General features: G+C 43.5%; 1 protein-coding gene across 7 annotated transcripts in view; it reads right to left on the bottom strand.

Moving 5' to 3' along the window:
• Positions 1-22,424, bottom strand: part of COL4A4 (collagen type IV alpha 4 chain) — a 130,190-nt gene that overhangs the window by 98,286 nt on the left and 9,480 nt on the right. For 6 of the 7 annotated variants that reach the window (XM_034655283.1, XM_034655282.1, XM_034655279.1 and 3 more), the window contains exons 2-4: positions 15,104-15,260; positions 13,918-13,960; positions 9,864-9,941 (exon numbers count right to left, since the gene is read on the bottom strand). In XM_034655283.1, coding sequence (XP_034511174.1) covers positions 9,864-9,941; positions 13,918-13,960; positions 15,104-15,165 — 183 coding nt within the window. In that variant the 5' untranslated portion in view covers positions 15,166-15,260. Of the gene's footprint in view, positions 1-9,863; positions 9,942-13,917; positions 13,961-15,103; positions 15,261-22,424 lie in introns of those variants that run through there. The other variant, XM_034655281.1, reaches the window with a different exon arrangement.

Raw genomic sequence — 22,424 nt, forward strand, 5'->3', positions numbered from 1 at the left:
CCTCTTCCAGACCCAGCAGATGGCAACGTTTTTCCTTCCATCATATAAGCTCACCACACGGCTGTCAGCTTTCCCCTGCTCTCCATGTCCACCCTGTGGCTACCCTACCTTCCTGGACTTAAATCTCATGTGTCTTACTGTCATTCCCCCGCAGACTCTCCGTCCTGGTCTTATCATCTCGAGTGGGCTACCCCAGCACCAGCCTCCCTTCCTTCCTTCACTCTGGGATTCTACCCACATCTACAGACAAATGTCAACTCCTCTTCAGTCTTCTCTTGCCCCGTCACTGCTTTCATCATCCTCCCTAATGGGGACAGTCTGCCCTTCTCCACCCCAGCCAACACTGCTCCCCGTCATTTCCACATGTACACCTGCTCCAACCACACGTGTGCCTCCTGTTTGCCTGAAGTAATGGCAGCCTCCATCCATAGCTCAGATGCGACCTTCCTCCCACCAAAACCATCATGGGGGTGGTGGTAGCAATGGCACTGTTCTAGGCACTGACAGCGCTATGCATTCTTCTCGTGGAATCCTTAACGTCCATCAAGCAGAAAGCCACCCTGTATCTACTTTTCTGTTTCCCAAATGAGGAAACGGAGGCTCAGAGAGATGAAACAAGTGACCAGAGGCCACTCAACTCTCACCTAGAGAAACAGAAATTTGAACTCAGGTCCTCGGACTTCAGTTGCTGCTTCTCTTTTTACCTCAGTCCTGATCAATCTCACTCTTGTACAAACTCTTTCGTCCACCCTAAAATAACACCTAAATAGACTCATCACCTATTTTTCATTATTGTTTCATGCATGTTACTTTAATTAATACCTGCTTGGGATGATGCTTTCTGGTGAGCTTTTTGGGGTCAGGGATCCGTGTACATTTTATTACCACCCAAGAACCATGGCCACTGCCTTGCACGATATACATTCTAAACATGAACTAATGGAATACTGAATGGATGAAGACTTTATAATTAAAATGAACAATTCTGCGGCACTCCTCCTGCCCAACGCATGACTGTAATTCAAAGATTCGTCCACTAGGTGACACTATAACATCACTTAAAGCCTTGAACACAGCTGCATGCATAGCATAGATCCAGCAATTAAGTGCCTCCAGGGTCTTCCCCTATAACGGGAAAAACTGCTGGGTATCATGAAGGGTTATAAAAATAAATAACAAAAAGGTGTTATTCAAGAAGTAGACAGTCCAAAGAGACTGGACTGCTATGGCAGAGTATTGTACCTCAAATCACCTCACTTGTTAATGAGAAGATAAACTGGTCCACTTTACTAGCTGGGAGTAGCGCTGACTTGGGATTTCCACCTGTGTTCTTAAGAGGCTGAAAGGAGCAGTGGAGAGAACTGCTCTGGGAACCAGAAGATAGAGCTTTGCCGCTGAGCAATAAAGCCACCTCTTTGAACCGGGTTATCGAAGACTGGTTTTCCCATTTTTAAAAATGGCATAAGAGCTGCCCAGCATCATGCATCTGCTGTGGGAACTGAACGAGGCAGAGTGGGGTGCTCTCGGTAGCCTCCCAGAGGAGCTGGAGCCAGCTGACCCCACTCTGCTGTCCTGGTGTCCCTGCCCTTTTTTCTCTCCACGTTTTTCTCCTGCTGAAGGCAAACGCTTAACTGCTGTGCCACCCAGGCGCCCCAAAGCCACCTCTTTGAACCGGGTTATCGAAGACTGGTTTTCCCATTTTTAAAAATGGCATAAGAGCTGCCCAAGCATCATGCATCTGCTGTGGGAACTGAACGAGGCAGAGTGGGGTGCTCTCGGTAGCCTCCCAGAGGAGCTGGAGCCAGCTGACCCCACTCTGCTGTCCTGGTGTCCCTGCCCTTTTTTCTCTCCACGTTTTTCTCCTGTGTCTTCTTGCCCACCCCCTTCCTCCTGCTGGGGGGAAGCCCCTTGGAGCTCCGAAGGGCTGCCCTGGCCTCTTCTCACTTTCTCTTGGGCAAACTTGACCTTGCCCATGGAATTAATGGCTGAATCAATGCTGAACCACCAGCCCTTCCACTTCTCTTCCTAGCCCAGACTTCTCTGTAGAGCCCTGGCCGTATTCAATTGACCTCCAGCTCCACAAATCCAAAATGGGACTTGTAGACCCATGATCATCCCCCCAATGTGCTCCTCAGTCCTACAGTGATGTATGTACAGCTGTTCACACCTCGCCCACCTCCCTCCACTGTCCCCCTCGTTCCTATCAATCCTGCCTCCCAAATATTTCCGCCACCCATCTGCTTCCCCCACCTCTTCACACACCCCCTTGCTAAGCAACCTTACCTCCCACCTGGGGACTGCAGTAGCCCCCTAACATTGCCCCCCATGTACACTTACTATATTCTCCAAACAGCAGCCAGAATAATCTTTTTATAACATAAATCCAGCCTGCTTCTCAATAGCCTTCAGAGCCTTGCTTATTACAGACAGGAGAACCTGTACCTCCTTTTCCCACTGCCCCTCATGTCCCTTGCTCCCTCACCTACTACAACCAGACCTCTCTGGCCACTTTTTGGATCCTCAAACATGCCAGTCCATCTCCTCACTTCAGGACCCAAATAGAGGCTGTTCTCTCAGCCCAGACACATGGAATGGGTTGAATGGTGGCCACAAAAAAATAAATCCACATCTGATCTTGGATTATCCGATGGGTCCTGAATGCCATTATACGTACCCTTCTAAGAGGGACACAGAGGAAGATTCGTCACAGATACACCGAGGAGAAGGCGGTGTGAAGACAGACAGGTTGGAATGACATGGGCACAAGCCAAGGAATGCTGGTAGCCACCGGAAGCTGGAAGAGGCAGTGAACGTAGCCTCCCCTCTTGCCTATGGAGGGAGTATGGCAATGGCGACACCTCGCTTGTGCACTTGTGGCTCTAGAACTTGCAAGAAGATAAATTTCTGTGGTTTTAAGCCCTCAAGCATGTGGTAATGTGTTATCGCTGCCCTAGGAATTGACACCACTAGGTGGCCTCTGATTTCACTGCTGTCTCCACCCTGCCCTGCCCCCCACCCCCCACCCTCAGGCTCCCACATGAAGCTGAATTAGGGCATCAAGTTATCCCAGGCAGAGAGGAAGGATCTCTGTTCTTACCCTCATTCACCCCAAGATCCTAACAGTGCCTAGCACTCCTCAGGCAACCAGAAATAATGGCCAAAAGGTGAATCTCTGTCCCTTTTGCTGGTCTCTGAGCTCTAGGTCACAGGACCTTTTCTTTATCATCAAAGCCTCATGATGGCAGGCACAGGGCAAATGCTCATCGACTGTGAACGACTAGGATGAATGAATCACAGATAAGGTCCTATGACATAGGAGTGAAAAAATTCGCACCTTTGAGACATAGCTGTTTCCCTGCGGCTCTCTTGGCAACTTACTGAAAATGGTATTTGAGAGAAGAAATCTCCTTTTACCTTCTTTGTAGTTCAGCATTTTAATTAACTCAGTCAGACGCTACCCTTGCACTAGAGAGGTTTCCTACAGCTACAAATACTGCTTACCGTTTTCCTGTGGGGAATAGGGCCTGCGTTGGGAAGCACCTGTATGGCCAGCCCTTATTTCTCACCAACCACAAGGCTGTCTCCCTTTGGTAATGACCTTGATCCTCTCAAGTTCAGCGCAGTCCCACATTTGCTGAGCTCTGCAGCCGCCTGGCCTCAGTTCACGCTGGGTCGCAGAGCTCAGCAGTCTTCGTTGCTATGGAATTGAACTCCACATGAGGAAGCCAAAGGCTCTGCTGCAAATCACTGGCAATTTAACAAGGTGACTGATCAGGGCAGATACGCCAAAACCTACCTTCAGACCCACACCGCCACTAGGATTCCCTGATGAGGGTCTGCACACCTGGCCTGTTTGGAAAAACAACACAGTAGGCAGATACAAGCTGGTTTTCTCTCCTGCCTCCTCCAGCGCAAATGCTCCATGTAGAGGGAGAGCTCCGTCAACACAGAAAGCCGTGTCCGTTAGCTGGAGTCGTTCTTGTACACGGACACGAGCTACCCCTGCAACTTCTACCACGACGATTAGTAATAGACCAAACAGTATAAAACCTCCAGCACCTACGACTGAAGATGTGTTCTTTTCACTTCTGCAAATTTTTCATTCTTCAGAAATCAAGGTTAATATTCCCGACAGGGGAAGGCTTTAACAAGCAAAGACAAAGTTGTAAACAGCTGGTGAGCTAAATTGTACAGGGAAATTTGTTTGGTAGGCACTATGTTTTCTCCAATTCTGGGTCCTGATGCCTTTACGGGACAAACGCACTGCCCAGCTCCCCACGGTCCCCAAGACCAACGTCCCTTCCTGGGGCCCCTCACTCGGTTACCCGCTGTCCCCTGAAAGCCCCTGAGACTTCCCTCAGGCATGGCTTCATTTCCAGAGAATTCTCCAACAGAGACAAAATGAGCTAGGGAGTGCGTTCTTGGAGAAGAAAGATGTGGAAGGAAGAGAAGAAAGCAGAACCAAAAATCGAAGGGGCTGGTGACAGATCCGATTTGTCAGCTGTCTAACATCAGTGACTAATGTGAACTTTGGGACCTGAAAATAATTGCTCTGTACCATTTATCAGGCGACAGTTATAGAGTGTCCTAGGATACAGCTGTGTGAGGGATGAAAAGATAGATTTCTAGAACTTTGTGTGCAAATAATTGAACGATGAAAAATGTTAATAATTAAACCCCCCAAGCAAATTCCATTTTTATCATGGAATGTAGGCTCTTAGGAGCGTGAGGGACAAATGAATGAGATTGTGGGGGAAAAAAATACGTGCACATTTTTTAGTGATTTAAAATTCCCACAGGAAACGCTGATTTTCTAATGTGTGATTTTAGCTTTCAAACCACAAACACTAAGACAGGTCTGGAGTTTTAAGCTATTCAGCCCCTTGTATAAAAACCACCAAATTACAAAGTTCTTAATAGAGCAGTTAACAGTTCAGCAGCTGCTAGACTCCCTTGAACGTAAAACAGTATGGCTGTATTTTATATTTTATTCTGGAAAAAGCTATAGAAAGTGTCTTTAGTATCCTGCTAGTTACTAAAGCAGAGTTTGTGAAAGGTCCCATCCTAGTCTGTAAAGACACAAAATTTTCCCTGCAAGGAGGCAGCCAACAAAAACATGAAGATTCCTCCACTGAAATTAGTAAAGAAAACCTTAAAATCTTACCCAATGCCACCTCATTCATATCCTCAAAGAGGGACTACCAGGAGGTTAGGGGAAATGTTAGGGCATGGTTGCAAAATATTTTGGAAGCCAATTACATGTCAAAGGCCGTGTCCACATCACAGAACCTGAGGCTGTTAGGGCCCAGAGCGACAGGACCAGCCCCATAGTACAAACCCTTATTTCCCAGCCGAGACTCTGAACCCAAAAGAAGACATAGGCGTCCCATCTCCCACCCTCCACCTGAGCTCTTTCCAGGATACTCCTGAACCCTTAAAAGGCTGCTCAAAGTACTTATTTCTGACCCTACCTGAAACCACAAGGGAATATGAATTTACTTGAGATTACGCATTTAATAACAGGTTTAAATGATGTGTGTGTGGGTGGAGGGAAGACTGAAGTGAGGCGCTCCCTGCTAACTCTGCTCTCCCATTGGGATATGGTAGGTGTCCCTGCAGTCATGCTCCAGGCCAGCATGTGGCCCACCCAGTCCTGCCCAGGCTGGAGTCTGAGTTTCGATGTATTGGTTTATGACTAACTGCCTTTTATGCGCCATCTACTGTGATCATCTCAAAGCAGTACAAGAAATTGACCCACATTCTTAACGGGTGAAACCCAAGTAAGCAGCTTCCATTCTAGAGTGTCCACCATGGGCCAGGAGCGAGCATCAACACTGTACGTGTGTCCGTACGAGCACCTTGAAGGAGCGCGTGCTTATGAACTCAGCAAGAGGGTTGGGGCATCCACGCTCACACCCAAACAAAGCCACAGGCCAGGGTACGAGCAGTAGGAGGGAAGGGAACAGGGTCCCTGCCAGGGGCATCAGCACTGTCTGGGAGGAGTTGGAGGGGACGCCCTGGGAGGGCTGGGGTCTCCACGTTGCTCCTCTGGGGAAGGCAGGAAAGACAGAGGTTGAGTGCAAGTGGGAAGACATTCCAGAAAAGAGTAGGCAGGTGAGAAGGTTCAGATTATGCTCAAGGGAGAGTGAGTGGCTCAACCAATGCGGAGGGGAGGGGCGGGGGCAGAGGGGAAGCAGCAGTGATCGCTGGTGGAAACACACGGTGAAGCTAGACTGGGGGCCTCCAGGGTCCATTGATGCAGCTGATCTTCCCTCTGTCAGCACTGAAGGAACCCATCCTTGGTTCCCTGTCTTAGATACACCCCAGCTCCACCTCAAATTCCTGCATGGATCCCCAGTTCCAACGCTAACCCCAGTCTTTCCACCGCGTGGGGCTGGCCTGGCTTCCCCGCAGTTGTTCCAGACACAGCAGTTTTGATTTGGGGCTTAAACTACTCACTCAGGCATGCACCCCTAAAAGGGGAGTAATTTTCTTCCTAGGAATGTCTGGCTGTGCCACTCCTGGGCTGTGCCGCCTCAGGCAGCTCCTCAACCCTCCGGAATTCGGTATGTTCCTGTTTCTCTAGTCCCCCTTGAGCTGTCCCTGCCGCCCCAGAGATGGTATGTGAGTTGGCCGGCGGCTGAGCACTTGGGTGCACCCACCTCCCACATCCCCTCCCAGTTATGCACAAGCCGAGCTCCCAGTTACGAATAAGCCGAGCTCCCAAACTTGCAACTGGAAACCGCTGCCAGCAGCTCGCAGCCTTCACGTGGGAGCCATCTGTCTCGGAAAGGGCAGAGGTGGACCCGTGTTGTGCATTCTGCTCTCCCCGACCACCCAGGAACAGGGACACGGACGGCAGAGTGAGGCCCTTCCCGTGAGCTCTCGCAACCCTTGGCACCGGACACTGCGTCATGGGACGCAAGGCGCATTGTTTGTGACCGCCCAACACCCCAGGGAGCAGAAGAGAAAGGACTAATGGTGTAAATACAAGGAAACTGAGGCTTGGGCGGCTTGAAGCGCCCACCCGAGTCCACAAAGTTATGGCGAAAGTCTGGTGTGGGAATCTGAGTGTAGTTATCTTCTTGTGATCACAGGCCAAATGCCGAAACTGCAGTCAGATGCCGGGGTGTGGCTCCTACCTCTTCCACACACCAGCAGTTGGAAATTCAGGTTCCTTGTAGGGAATCTCCCAGAAGCAGCCTCACAGCTGCGGTGGGATTAGAGCAGGGTTTCCTGACCTCAGCACAGTTGGCATCCGGGGACAGGTAGTTTTTGTGTGGGGGCTGGCAGGTGCATTGCAGGTGCTGAACACCACCACCCCTGGCCTGTACCCACGAGACACCAGTAGCACCCCCGCCACCCAGCTGTGATAACCAAAGAACGTCTCTAGACATGGCCAGATGTCCCCACTAAAAAGAACTCTCAGTCTCATTGAATTCAGAGCTTCATCCAAGCAACTGTTCCTGTTTCTTTTGTGGTTCCCCTGTCCCCTTCCTCTCACAAAGCTGATCGATCCATTTTCTTGGGTCTCAAGCTCAAAGGGTCTTAAAATTTAGACGTACTGGTTTCTTGCCTTCTCATTTATATGATCTTGGTATGTTTATATTTAAAAATTTCACACAAAGACCAAGCTTTTCCCCCCTGAATAACATGTACATTTATATGAAAAAGGCTAAAGCACGTCTTAGATTACTAGCTTTAGGCATCCTTACTTTTTTTTTTTTTAAGATTTTATTTATTTGACAGAGATAGAGACAGCCAGCGAGAGAGGGAACACAAGCAGGGGGAGTGGGAGAGGAAGAAGCAGGCTCACAGCAGAGAAGCCTGATGTGGGGCTCGATCCCATAACGCCAGGATCACGCCCTGAGCCAAAGGCAGACGCTTAACCACTGTGCCACCCAGGCGCCCTGAGGCATCCTTACTTTTTAAGAGAATTTTTATTGAGATAGGATTGGCATATAACATTTTGTTAGTTTCAGGTGTACAGCATCAAAATTTGATATGTGTGTATATTACAAAATGATCGCCACAATGAGTTTCGTTAGCATCTATCATCACACAGCTACTGGTTTTTCTCCCCTTGGGATGAGAACTTTTAAGATCTACTCTCCGTAACTTTCAAATATACAAAACAGTATTATGAACTATAGTCACCATGCTCTACAGTACATTCCCAGGACTTATTTCATTTAAAACTAGACATTTGCCCCTTTTGTTTTTGAATTATATCATGAAGGCAGCTTGAAAAAGCTCAAGATAAATTCTGAGCACCCAAGTTTTTGAAGTGCTGAAGAAACAAAGCAGCTTAAGCAGAAAGGGACTTGCCACAGAAAAGCTCAGGGAGGTAGCTCCTATCAGGGAGAGAGCCGAACAGAGAAGCCTCTGACATACTGCACATGTACGGTGAGCAGATGAAGTGAATCGATGGGGAAAGTACACGGTCTCTTCTCTCAGGAGATGTTCTGCGTCCTTGCAGACTGACGTTTACCGAATTATGCTTTTTTTTTTTCTTTTAAAGATTTTATTTATTTACTTGACAGAGATAGAGACAGCCAGCGAGAGAAGGAACACAAGCAGGGGGAGTGGGAGAGGAAGAAGCAGGCTCATAGCAGAGGAGCCTGATGTGGGGCTCGAATCCCATAACGCCGGGATCACGCCCTGAGCCGAAGGCAGACGCTTAACCGCTGTGCCACCCAGGCACCCCGACCAAATTATGCTTTTTGAACGTCATGCCCTACAGGATTGATGTGGACATGTGCCAAGAGAATCATTGATCTGACTCAGAAAAACTGTCTGAAGTTTCTGAAGCATGCTCTTTTCTTATAAGATTATGGGAGTATTTTTTAATCAAAAGAATTGTTTGAGCTAATGCTCCAGCACAAATGAGTTAGTCGGCCGCCAACTGCTGCCATCAGAATATAAAGAAGGGGTCCATAAATGTTCCCATGATCTGATGCACAGTAGCCAAGAGGCCTCTTGTGCATGCAGGACAGAATATCGTGTAGTCACCCAGAGCGCCGTCCCGGGTGGACCTGATCAAGACGCTACACCGATCTGAGCTTTTGATCTTCTGCCCCGCAAAGTCAGCATGATAAGATTGAAGAGAGTTACTGTGAGGAGCTGGAGAGTTCCAGTGCTTTGAGAACACAGAACAGCACCCGACACGTGAGAAGCACACGATAAACGCAGCTATCACTTCAACTATAGAACACTGTCCGCGTGATTTCAATAGGTGTTATCCAAAAAAGAGTCTTGCAGTCAAATGTCCAGATATACCACTTTAAATAAGGTTAAACAAGCCTTCTTTCCCCCCTCCCTGCAGTACTTCTCAGAGCCTTTAAAACGCTGATATGCAACCTGAGTTTCAAGATGCTGGTGACCCAGTATGGACCACATGACACGAGGACCCTTTTTGCATAAGGCAGTTCACAAAACTAGTATAGTAGAAAACACTGGGTGAATCATGGCTTGCACTTCCAAGCGTGACACGGAGTGTAATATAATTGGGATCTCTTATCAGAATATATAGAACTTTGAACTGTGAAACATATAAACACTGACAATTACCAGAACATGCTAAGAATCTGAGATGACTGAATATTAAGCATTCACAATGGCTCAAATTTCAGTATGCCATCCATATTGCTCTTTTTTAAAAAATGCAGCTGTGGTAGGGACACTTCATATGAGATCTACCCTCTCCACACATTTTTAAGTGAACATTACATCATTGTGGACTGTAGGAAGACATACAGCAGATCTCTAGTTTATTATCTGCCACAACTGACACTTCATGCCCTTTGATTAGCAACTCCCCATCTCTCCCTCCCGCTCGCCATGCTGATTTTTCCATCACTTACCCGAGACCCTTTTTCAGGAAAACACTGGCACACTGAGCAATCTCTTCCTCCGCAAGGACCCACAAACTTCTTTCCACTCTGGAAAGTGAAGCATCTGGTTTAGTAAAGCAGCATTCCTCATCTAGCTGGGTACCTAACGTGTACGTTATAACGAGCACCTCGGTTTACCCGACCCATGAGAATTCCACAGTATACTCTGACCTTTGGATCTGCGCAAAGAAAAGGCTAATGTTGATATATAAAAAGGCAAAGAACTTTCACTGTGGCTTGATAAGAGGGCGGGTGATTATGTGAGCAAAATAAAAGTTCATGTGAGCCAGCATTAAAAAGAAAAAGAAAAGCCCCCTTCTGAAGCCACTTTCCCCTTGGCCAGAATCTTCTGCAAGGTCTCTCTCCTGGCAAGACATCATTGACTAAGTTGTGGATCATCTTCGAGTGCAAACTATATGGTTAGGAGAGTACACAATGGTGTGTCACTTAAATTATAAATTCAGCTGCTTTGCAGGACCCTCTGGCTTCCCCTCCAAGACCATCGAGCCCTTCCTGGTCACTGCTCAAGGCACAGCCTAGGAATTCACGTGACAACTGTTTACTGCAAGTTGCTGAAACTCCAAGATGCTTTGTGTCTCTCAACTAGAAAGTTCCTGAACTTGAATCATTTGGGCCCTTTCCCCACTTCTCCATAAGTTCTCTCCAACATTCTCTTTAAAGAGTTACTCCACATTCACATATTTTAACATTCATTATTCCTCCAAACACACACACACACACACACACACACACACACACACACACACACACACGTGCCTGTTGGAAGAATCAGCCCCTTGTTCTCACAAATCCTCATTGTCTGTATTCAGTGTCATCTGTCACTTCAGTACAAAAGCACAATCCCAGGGCAACTGTTTCCATACATAGACCCCTTAACAACAAAACAGCCACCATGATGCACTGTGCTGACAATGGACACTGAGCATGCCTTCAGAGCCTGGGGCTGCGGGGAGGGAGGGAATGGTGGCAAAAGCAGCTCCGGGTGCTAGGAGCGAGAGTGTGGGTAGAATATCAGAAGGGCACCAGGGATAAACTTGGCCTAGTTCATGATCTTGCCTGGACCAGCCCTCACTGCAACACTTATGTATTAAACACACATTTCTAGGATTGATAGATCTTTTACACCCAAAGCTATAAATTTAAGCCTTTATGCCAAAGTATGATGGGGTACATAAAACATGTGAACCAATAGTTATAGTTCTAATGGAAGCCCTCTATACAAACATATGCACCTAGGTGCATAAGTGTATATGTAAATACATCTCAGTATATGTACATATGAATATACACACGTGTACACGTATGCATGTATATAAACGTGTACAGGAGGGAAAAGAGTCTATCCAGAATGTATTTTTTTTTCAATCACACAATTTAGACCTCTTTTTTCCTGGAAAAATATGCTTAGACCCAATCCAAAAGAAAAATCTTTAAGCATTAATAAAAAAGACATTATTATAAATAAAACTCCTTAGCGTTGTTGAGAGTATATAAGAATGCAAACCTTGACAAGAATTAAGTTAAAAAATGTATTTGAAGTTTCAGAAATATATGCCTCTTGAGTTTTGAGTCACATTGTTATCTATGAATGCAGAAACATCAAGTTCAAAACTCTGATAAGGTTTAAAAAAAAATGAAATGCCCAGGTCCAGGACAGCATGAAAACACTTAAAATAACTAGTCTGAACACTTGGGTTCATTTAAGGTTGGGATTCATTACTATGTGTTCAGTGAGATATCAAAACAACCAGAGAAAAAAACGTCGGTTGATTAGCTGGCTTGATAATAAAGGCAAGTTTGTTCTCTTATTGTTTGTTTTTTGTTTTTGTTTTTTTTAACCTAATTGTGCCAAGCATCACAGAGATATTTGTAGCAAAATTACATTTCAGGAAAGAAACGGTTTAAAATAAATCAGCAGATTATAATAAAGAAACACAAATAATCACATATAAAGCTTTGCCCAGTACTGAAAAGAGAAAAAGGCAAGAGGAAGTGGTAGTGTGTCTGAAGTTCTGCTACATTAGATATTTCCCAATAAATGCCCCTAAAAGGGGGAGGCATTTGTAAAGGAAGAAACTGTGCCTCAAAGACACGCTATATAAACCCATTTGAAAGAGATAAAGACTGTATCTCAGACAAGACAGCATTCAAAGCATAAACCATACTCACCAGGAATACATTGGCGTTCTCAAAAATGAATGTCATGCCTCAAGGAGGAAAAACAGAAAAATTCCTATCCGTTTTATCTCAGATATGTTTAAACAAATGTATGTTGAATAAAAAGTTTAAGAAGTAAGCTATTAATTTCTAGATTAATAACCAGTCCAACATTTCTACCTCTATTTTTTTGAAAAACAATATTGGCGGATGATTAAAAATTCAAATAGGGCAAAAGAGTATAATTAGAGAAGAAATTTTCTTTTCCAATCTAGGTTCCCAGTTCCCTCACAGACAGGCAGTCACTGTCCTCAGTCTGGGTCTGGATAGTTCCGCGCATACTCACGCGCATGTACAAGGACACGCACAAACACACGTACACACACAAACGCACGTACACACACGTACACATACACGCACACACGAGCACACATGCATGCACACACACGTACCCACCTGTACACCCAGGCACACGTACACGCACACACACGCACTCTTTGACGATTTGGTCTTGCTTTATTTTCACCCAGATGGTATATATCTCTGTACCTTTCTGCTTTCTCTTCTTAATCAGACGTCTTCAAGACCATTCCAAGTTAACAGAATGGCTCTCCATGGATTGAAGCACAATGGCTTGTTTAACCAGCCCTTCTTGATGGGTGTTTAGCTATCTCCCTTCTTTTGTTACTGAATGCTCCCCTGCAACCAATATTCTTGTGCATTTTCTTTATGACCAAGTCAGTATAAATACGCATGATAAATTCCAAAAAGGGAAATCCCTGTGTCAACAGGATTATGCATTTGCAATTTGGATGGATAATGCCTAGTTGCCTTCCATAGATACTGCATTGATTCACATCACTACCTTTAAAACCCAACTGCAGTATCAACTACTTTTGGTGCGAAATCTTTAAAACCTCTGCACAGCACAACCCGCTAGGTGGGTCCAGGCTAGAACAGTCTGGTTCAAGAATTTTATTCACTTATATGGAACAAAAGAAACAAGGGAAGTGAAATGTTAAGACTCTGTAGACTCTTATAATGGGGGGGGGGGAGAATATAAGACAGAAATAAACTTGGAGAAATCAGGTAAAAAAAAATCCAGGCATATATATTTCACTGTTTCCATTCATTATTTCAGATGATGCTCTCAAATGCGTGTGAACTAAGTGAAGCAAGTCTTACTATTCCTACTTGGGGAGAGCTTCTGATTCCCTGCTTTCTTTTTTCCTGACTGGTAGAAAAAGGAGAATAGAAAGGAACTTTATATTTTGATTTGCTTTGAAAAGACCTATGTTAACTTGAGTCACAGAAATTGGATTGGGTAAATCCAAGCTAGAGACGATGGACAGATGGAGATGTGCTCAGTAGTGATTTAACCAGTTCAGTTGACTCAAGGTCTACCTGAGTTACAGACGGTCCATAGTGTGATTTCCCAGAAACGTCTGGGGTTGGGTTTAATAACTCAAATTCCTCAGTGAGGTTGCAGAAGAAAGAGATCTTATTACAGAATATTCCAGGCTTATCTTTCTCCAGAGTTAAAATGTTCACATTTAATCTTATATTTCTTGATTTAATCTCGAAGTGCCCAGCTGTTTCCTGCCCCTCTCAAAAAAAAAAAAAAGGTTTTAACAAAAGATTATGTTATAAAATAAAGAAATCTCCAACACCTGGGCAATTTGGCAAGCAGTCTTGACTGTAAAATAGAAAAGAAACCTCAGAGTTCACCTAGTCCAACCCTTCATTTTGCAGATGAGAAAACTGAGTCCCACAGAGTGGCTTGTTTGAAACAAAAAGGTTTATAACAAGAGATGTGTATGCAGTCAGAGCTAATTAATGTACTTACCCCATATACATGTTGTAGAGAAAAAAGGATAAGTATAAGTGACCTATGAAACAACAAAAATGCAGATTAATTTAAACTGTTCATTTTCATGCAAAACAACCTAAAAAAGAGAAGAACAAAGGAATAAATCCAAGAAAGCTTCTTTTTTTATTTCTAATAGGCTGCTGTCATCAGTGACAAGATAAATGTTACCATTTCTCTGGCTGTCATCATTACCTTCCCTCTTGCTAATCAGTCAAGAAGTACTCACAGCCCTTAAGTGGGGTCCTCACTGTGCCTGGGACCCTGGGGACACTGTGAAGTGGAGACCTGGTTTGGTAGCAGAGGAAAGGGAGGCACTCTCTGAATGAAATGCAGAGGAGCTAGGGAAGGAGGCAGCTTTGTTGAGAGACAGTGCAAAGACCAGTGTACCCTGGATGATGTTAAGTGGAACCAGCTGGAAGGAAGGAGGAGGGAAGAAAACCTATCTGGACTGGGGAGATGGTTTGAAAGGCAAGGAAAATAATTTGAACCAGTTAGGGAAGAGTTAAGTAGTTCAGATGGTCTCCTGCATTTTCAGAGCCAGCAATGGCCGTGGAGTCTGTCTATCCCTCTGACCTCTGCTTTTTTGTCCCATCTCCTTCTTTGCCTCTCACTTTCGTTGCCCCTCTTTCACTTCTGAGGACCCTTGTGATTATACTGGGTCCATCCAGATAATCCAGATAATCTCCCCAAGGTCAACTGATGAGCAAACTTAATGTCATCTACAAGCATAATTCCCTGTCGCCATGTAACAGAACATATTCTCAGGATCTCAGGATCAGGATGTGGACCTCCTCAGGGGCTGTTATGCTGCTTCCCATACTCCTGAAGTGCCCTGTCCTAACTCTGCTAGTTAGAGGGGCCTCTGCTGCTCTGGACTTTAGGACGGTTTTTTGCTATTCAAACCTGGTAAGAGAGCAAGAATCTGCAGCCTTTAGATGAGTGTCTTTCCCACTGGTGATGTTGTGGGTATAATTCAGGGAGAGCAGAGAGAATTGGTGGATAATAAAAATGAATCACAAAAAAAAAAGCAGGCATAATGCATAGATTTCTGGAATGATTTGGCTTTTTGACACATGAAACATTCAGAAAATTCATAACTATAAAACCAATGTTTAAGAGAAATTATTGAATAAAAACAAGTGATCGCACTAAGGACACTCACCAGGGATGTGCAGTGAAGGGCTTGATCCACATCAGTGAGCACCTTACGGACGCCATGTGCATGGATTACTTCACAGTCAAGTCTTGGTACTTACAAAAAATTATGTCAGGTTTCTCATCTCTTCCAGAAGACTGACTTATAAGTGAGGCTCTAGATCCTGGGTTTAAAGTTTGTATATGTTAAATGTAAATGCATCTCTTAAAACACAATATGCATTAGAATGTTGAAAACAACTACTTTCATTACTCATAGTAATGGAAATATTTTCTAAAAAGGGAATTCAGGTTTTTTTAATGAGACAATCTTAATGATGATCAAACTGAATAAATATCAATTTCATTCTTAGAAATAAAAATAATTTCCAGTTATTTATGTTATAAATATATTTTTGAGAAATGAAAAAGAGGTGTATACAATTCTTGGATAAAAATTATTGCTTCATTTTGTTAAGTGCCATTTTCTACTATGTAACAGCTGCCCTTGAAAATCCAAGTTAAAATTCACTTAAGTGCATTTTTGTGTGTGTGTGTGTGTGTGTTTTTTTCACTTTTTAAAACTAGGAAAGGAACCCTTTAGTATAAAGAAAGACACACTTTGCACACAAACAGCAAATACGTATAAAAATATTTTTATGTAAAATGGTACAACTGCTTTGGAAAACATTCTGGCACTTTCTCAAAAAGTTAAACACAGAATTACCATATGATCTAGCAATTCAACTCCTAGGTATATACCATGAGAATTGACACTATGTTCATGGATAAACTTATATGTACATATTCATAGTAGCTAAGAAGTGCGAACCCAAATGCCCATCAACTGATGAATGGGCAAGCAAAATGTGCTATATCCACACAATGGATTTAGCCATTGGAATGAAGTACTGATACACAGATGAACCTTGAAAACAGTATGTTATGTGAAAAACTCACATACTATGTGATATCATGTATATGAAAAACCCAGAATAGGCCAATCCATGGAGACAAAAATTAGAGTAGCAATTGTCAGGGGTTGGAAGAAGAGAGAATTGGGAGGTATAGGGTTTCTTCTTGAGGTAATGGAATGTTCTGGTATTAGTGGTGATGGTTGCACAACATTATGAATATACTAAAAACCAGTGAATTTTAAACTTCAAAAGAGTTCAAACAGTGAATTTTATTTTGTGAACTTTATCTCAACAACAAAAAAAAGAAAAATATTTTGACTCAAAGCAGTCCATATCTTTGATAAAAGATCTCTGGCTTAAGGGAATGTCTTGAAATTGAAGTGTCTTGCAAGTGAAATGTCTCATCTTAAAAACTCTGGCTTCTCTGAAGACCTGTGCCAATGAGAATTGGGTAGAGAGAGGACAACTAAGAGTGCTGGAGCTATTTTTAAATTTCTGGATGAAGTCTGGATAAACTCAATGTTGTATTTACGGGAGATTAGCTCTCCAAGTAGGTGGTAGAACAACATTCCATGATGCAGTTTGACTTCTCTGAAGACCTGTGCCAATGAGAATTGGGTAGAGAGAGGACAACTAAGAGTGCTAGAGCTATTTTTAAATTTATGGATGAAGTCTGGATAAACTCACTCAATGTTGTATTTACGGGAGATTAGCTCTCCAAGTAGGTGGTAGAACAACATTCCATGATGCAGTTTGAAAATCAAGTAGAAGCAGAATCACTCTGAGTGCCCAGGTCATCGCCCATCCCCAAATCCATCATTTTAAATACGTTTTGAAGCTGCATTCTAGGAGCAAGTCTCAATAAAACAAATTATTGATTTGGAAGGAATACACAAATTGGCCTGAATCAGTCAAAAGGTACTCGCTATTTTAAACAAAGAGGAAACAGTCAAAAATTAAAGAAAACTAGGGACATTTGCACTTCACCCCCAAACAGACACATGCTGCAATTAATCTCCACACATATTGTGGTAAAGGGTGCAAAAAGGGATTTTTATTAAAATTGACTGTTGTGGTCACTTTCAGAACAAGAATGCCTGATCATGGCCCTAACACTTAGGAGTTTCTCAATACACTTTGTAATTGAATGGCTGGCTGGTTGGATACATGGGTGGATGGACAGATGGACCAATCCGCAGATATCTAACCAGTCTCTCACGAGTGAAAGGACCTTGCTGATGGGGAACCGCCAATGCAGCCTCATCACTATGCACTTAGCCCAGTGACAATAGGGATTTTGTCTTTTTTTATTCACAGTTGTCCCCAGTGCCATAATAGTACCGGGAATATAGTTACTGCCTTATATATATATTCCTTGGATGAATGAATTTACAGAAGATATTTTGATACCTTTAGAATGTGAATCAAATATATTTAATAGAGGATATAAGATAAAGCCACCTTTGTATACACATGAGGTGATGGAGGGAAGGAGAAAGGGGGAGATGGAAAGAGGGATCATACAGCCTTGGGGGAAGTGGAGAGACAGTGACACTGAGTACATCAGGGGCCCTCTGCTAAGAGTGTTGTGCACATCAAGTCACTTACTTCACCACAATTTAGTAAGGAGGTATTGGTTCTGTTTTAAAAGAAAACCAAACTAGGTCAATTTAAGTAATTGGTGCAAAGTCACAGAGCTAATAAATGGTGGAACTGGGGTTTTTTGACTCCAGTATGTATCCCTTCTCCCAGTAGACACCTAAGCATGGCGGCCTGCAGATGTCTGCTCTTATACTCCCCTAGAAATGGTTTTTAAATTATGCACACCCCCTCTTCTTTTTTTACAAGTTAACATCTAAAAACTTTTATTTTCTCTTTAAATAGTTGCAAAGTATAATTTGGAACATTGTACATGGTGACCTACAAAATAAAAACAGTTGGAACACTATTTCTTTAAATTTTTTTGAATATTTATTTATTTATTAGAGAGAGAGANTGAGAGAGAGAGTGAGCAGGAGAGGGGCAGAGGGAAAGGGGGAGAGATTCTCAAGGAGAATCCCCACTGAGCATAGAGCCCAACACAGGATTCCATCTTATGATCCTGAGATTATGACCTGAGCTGGACGTTCAAGAGTCAATAGTTGGTGCTTAACCGACTGAGCCACCCAGCATCATGTGGCACTATTTTAGATGTAGCTAATGGACCATCATAACCATCATAAGAATGGTTCTCACCACCATCAGTTTAAAATTCATGCACACAAGTTCTTTAACAGCTAGAAATTCTATATCATTTTTCTTCTTGAATTCATATTTCCATTCTACTCCCCCACATATATCATAGTACAATATAGTTTTATACTTGCAGATCTTATATTGATCACCCTACCATACTTCTTTGCAACAAAAATATGTATATAAATACTTTTTATTTCCTATGATCACAAATCTCTAAGTCTTAAAATTTTTCATCGGAATTTGTCGTTATGATGAGAAGTAGTATATAATCCACCAAAAAACCAAATAAATTTCAACTTTGATAANTCGGAATTTGTTTGTCATTATGATGAGAAGTAGTATATAATCCACCAAAACCAAATAAATTTCAACTTTGATAAAAATTATTAAACACATTACAAATGAAATTTTACAGGAAATGTAGNACGGAATTTGTCGTTATGATGAGAAGTAGTATATAATCCACCAAAAAACCAAATAAATTTCAACTTTGATAAAAATTATTAAACACATTACAAATGAAATTTTACAGGAAATGTAGTTGGCAAGGAATGAATTGGGATTTTTGGTTTCTCAAATAGTTTCTTTAGCCCAGATCAATAAGGAGATCTGGTCAAGAAATGAGGCAGGTCAAGCAACACTCCTATTTCCATTTTAGTTTCCTAAAGCTGTAAATTCTGATAAACCTATTCACAGAAAAAAGAGGTTGTGAATGGAAGGAATTTGTTCTATATATGTCACTCGATGCTTTGAACTCTCCTGAGTTGTATACCAAAAGCAATATGGAATTCATCCTCAAGAATCATTTTGAGTGACCTACTATCTGATAAGTCTCCCCTCAATTGTGATGAAAGCAAAACACTGGGAACCTTCTGGCCCTGGGATGTGGAGCTGGAGAGGTAGAGTGCTCTCTGTTCTCAGCACCTGCGTTTACCCTGCCCAGCATCTGGCCCGCAAACAAGTTCTCAACTTCAGGGAGAAGCAGGGTGGTAACACTTGGGATTGCTGGGGGTGGGGTTATGCCTCTCTGGTGAAAAGTAGCAGAAGGAAAATTATGAAGGGCTTGGTGAGAACCTGAACCCCACCTATCTTCAGATAGAACAATTCTAAGAATGAATATCTATAGCTGTTGAGAATTTAGAAATTGATTCCTTTACTTAATTTTCCAAGCTGCCTACACAACTCTTAGGAATCTTTTTGTGTCCCAAGGGTATACGTACCTCAGCTTGAAGATCTCTGCTCTAGATGAGCTGCCAAAGGCAAAAACAAACAAACATCCTGCCTCGTTCACTGTTTGGCCTACAGCAAGCCTTGGATGACCATATGCTTATCCTCATGTCTGTTGAGCCCAAAACTAGCCATGAAGAAGTCGTGGAGAATTTATAACTTTGGGAGACTGCCTATCCAGGAAACTTCTGGCAAAGTTCTGCACCTTTCAAAGGACAGGCTTTGTTTTACCAACTGTTACTCTCAGGAAGGGAGCATTCTCCATAAGCTGCTGCGTCAGGACCCACACAGGCCCCACCCTCAGTCCAGCTAAGTAAGGGTGCGGCCAGATTTTCATCACCCAGCCAGAGGGTGGAGGTTCACCCAAAGGCAGCCGAACCCAGAGCTTGACCCAGAACTCTGACTCAGGGCTGGGGAGGATGGTGCAAGAAGATAACCTGGATCGGTCCTCTTGGAGAGCTGAAATTAGGAAAGCGAGGAAAGGGGGATGAAGGAGGGAGGCGGTGTCAGGAGATGCCCAGAGGTACAGTCAGACATTCGAAGGTTGGGACAGGTCAAGGTGAAGGACGAGCCTGAATTTAGAGGAAACAGATATCCTCAGTAATCATAAAAAGCTGTTTTTAAGAGAGGAAAATGCAAAAAGAAAAAGACAGAAGGTCTATGACGAGAGAATGAAAGACTAGCTCATTCCCGAGAGCTGCCCTGTTTCTGATGGAGGTTTATATTTTGTTCCCTTTACCTGAACAAACTGACCTGTCCAGCCAAGACTGAAGAAAGCATTGTCCCATCCCCGCAGCTGGTCCCAAGGCTGTGACACCCCAACCGGAAGCTCTCTTGGAGGTTCCGCCAGAGGTTGAACATAAGCACCCTGGACCTTCGACATCGGCCTCACTCTAGAACCCAAGTTAGGTGCTCAGGCTCTTTCCCAGCCTGTATTTATTTCAGGCATTTCTAGCATGTACGTTCAGCAAATGTCATTAGCTTCTCTTCCTCCAACTCCCTGGGCTGATTCAGTTTCTTCTCTCCTTTATGAAAGTTCCTGGACTCCAATTCCCTTGGGACTCCTTGTGAGTCTCCACTCGATGTTTTCCAAATACTATGTCTGGGAACAAGATCTGAGATCTTCCAAATCATTATTTCTACTACAAGGAATTTGTTTTCTCTGCAACACAATCTTGAAAAGAAATGCACCCTGCTTGGATTCTCATCGATTGGGGGATGGGGGCAGGCAATGGCCAAGGTTAGAGGACCAGATTGCAGGAGACTAAGTATTAGAATCTTCCAGTCACAAAAAAAGTAGTGTAAGTATAATGTCTTTTTTTCCCCAAGTAACATTAGGTCTTTGAGCTCTTTTTTTTTTTAAAGATTTTATTTATTTATTTGACAGAGAGAGAGAGAGATCACCAGTGAGAGAGGGACCACAGGCAGGGGGAGTGGGAGAGGAAGAAGCAGGCTCCCAGCGGAGGAGCCTGACATGGGGCTCAATCCCAGGATCCTGGGATCACGCCCTGAGCCAAAGGCAGACGCTTAACTACTGAGCCACCCAGGTGCCCCCTTTGAACTCTTTTTAATAATAATACTTTTGCTCTTTCAGTGAAATAAATTCTTATTAACTTAATGTCTACATGTTCTTTCCTTTGACCTTCTGACACTGAGCTATCGGAAGACTCTCTTTCCAAGGCAAAAAAAAATTTTTTGTGGTCTGAATACCTATTGGTATATACTTTATCTTTCCAAAATAGAATTCCTAAAGGCTCATCTTTGCAAAGAAACAAGCAAAAGGCCTTAAAGGATAAAAGGATAGTACTCTGAGGAAAAGAATGACATGCTCTGTCCACCTTCATGGCTGGATATCCTCCTTCGAGGTTTACACTTCCCATGTTAAGAGATGAACTGACCTTTCCCCAACATTCAAGCTGATTATTTGGTTTTGGTCTTTTGAAAATCCTGTGTTCTCGGATTGACTCTACCTTCAGACTTTCAAAGAGTTCAGGTTCGTTTGAGCTTTTTAGCAAAAACGGTCAATCTCAACAAATATCACAAGGTTTTTAAAGCAGATCATGAATCTGGGTGGTCCATGGACCACTGGAATGTGGTTGGAGCTCCATGTTCTCTGAGAAGCAACATGGAAAAACTTTGAGAACTACTCAAGTAAATTCTTGAGAATGACTCAGTTCCAACTTGAACAGAATGCCGTTGGATTATGACCAAGCCCGCCCCCATCTTGCCCTCCCTCCAGGTTCAGTTGAATTGTTTGAGAGTGCTACAGAGTCCTCAGTTGACCTTGGAGTTCAGTTTGCTAGTCCAGAGCCAACTGGACCATATCTCAGCTAACCTACTATTCTGCCAACATAGGCTTTTGTTATCATTTTCTCCTTGAGAACTCCTCTCAACATCAACAGAAAAGTTGACAATAACCATAATAATGTCACCACTTGGAAACCACGTGGAAGTGATATATGTTCCAAAAATATATAATTGATTTTCAAAACCAAATGGGCCCTGTACCTCCATGTTAGAATGACATTCTTGACTCAGAATGCTGTATGTCTCTTGCCAAAAACACTAATTCCCCAGGTTGCTCTTGGTCTGTGATTTTCCCCTCAGGGCAGGACTGAGGTGTCTCTACATGAATTCTCTGGAACTTTCAGACATCTGGAAACTGCCTTTGTGTTGAGCTCTGGAAGTAACACCCCATTATCCCAGCAGGCAGGGCCCAGCCATACTGTGAGGATGTAACCTTCAGTGACTTCTCCCCTCCTCCACAGATACAATCTGCCTTCTTCTCCTGGTGCCATGTGCACTCATGTTAAGGATAAAATCAGGCTCTGGAGTTAGAAAGACTTGTGTTCAGATCTTGATCACTTAGCAGCATAACCCTGAGCAAGTAGGTAGCTCCTCTGAACCCCTGACTTCTCAGCCTGTGAAATTAATCCCATAGAGAATTACATGAGTCTAAATGAGCAC

Source organism: Ailuropoda melanoleuca, chromosome 2 (genome assembly GCF_002007445.2).
Source record: "Ailuropoda melanoleuca isolate Jingjing chromosome 2, ASM200744v2, whole genome shotgun sequence".
Classification (NCBI taxonomy): Eukaryota; Metazoa; Chordata; class Mammalia; order Carnivora; family Ursidae; genus Ailuropoda; species Ailuropoda melanoleuca.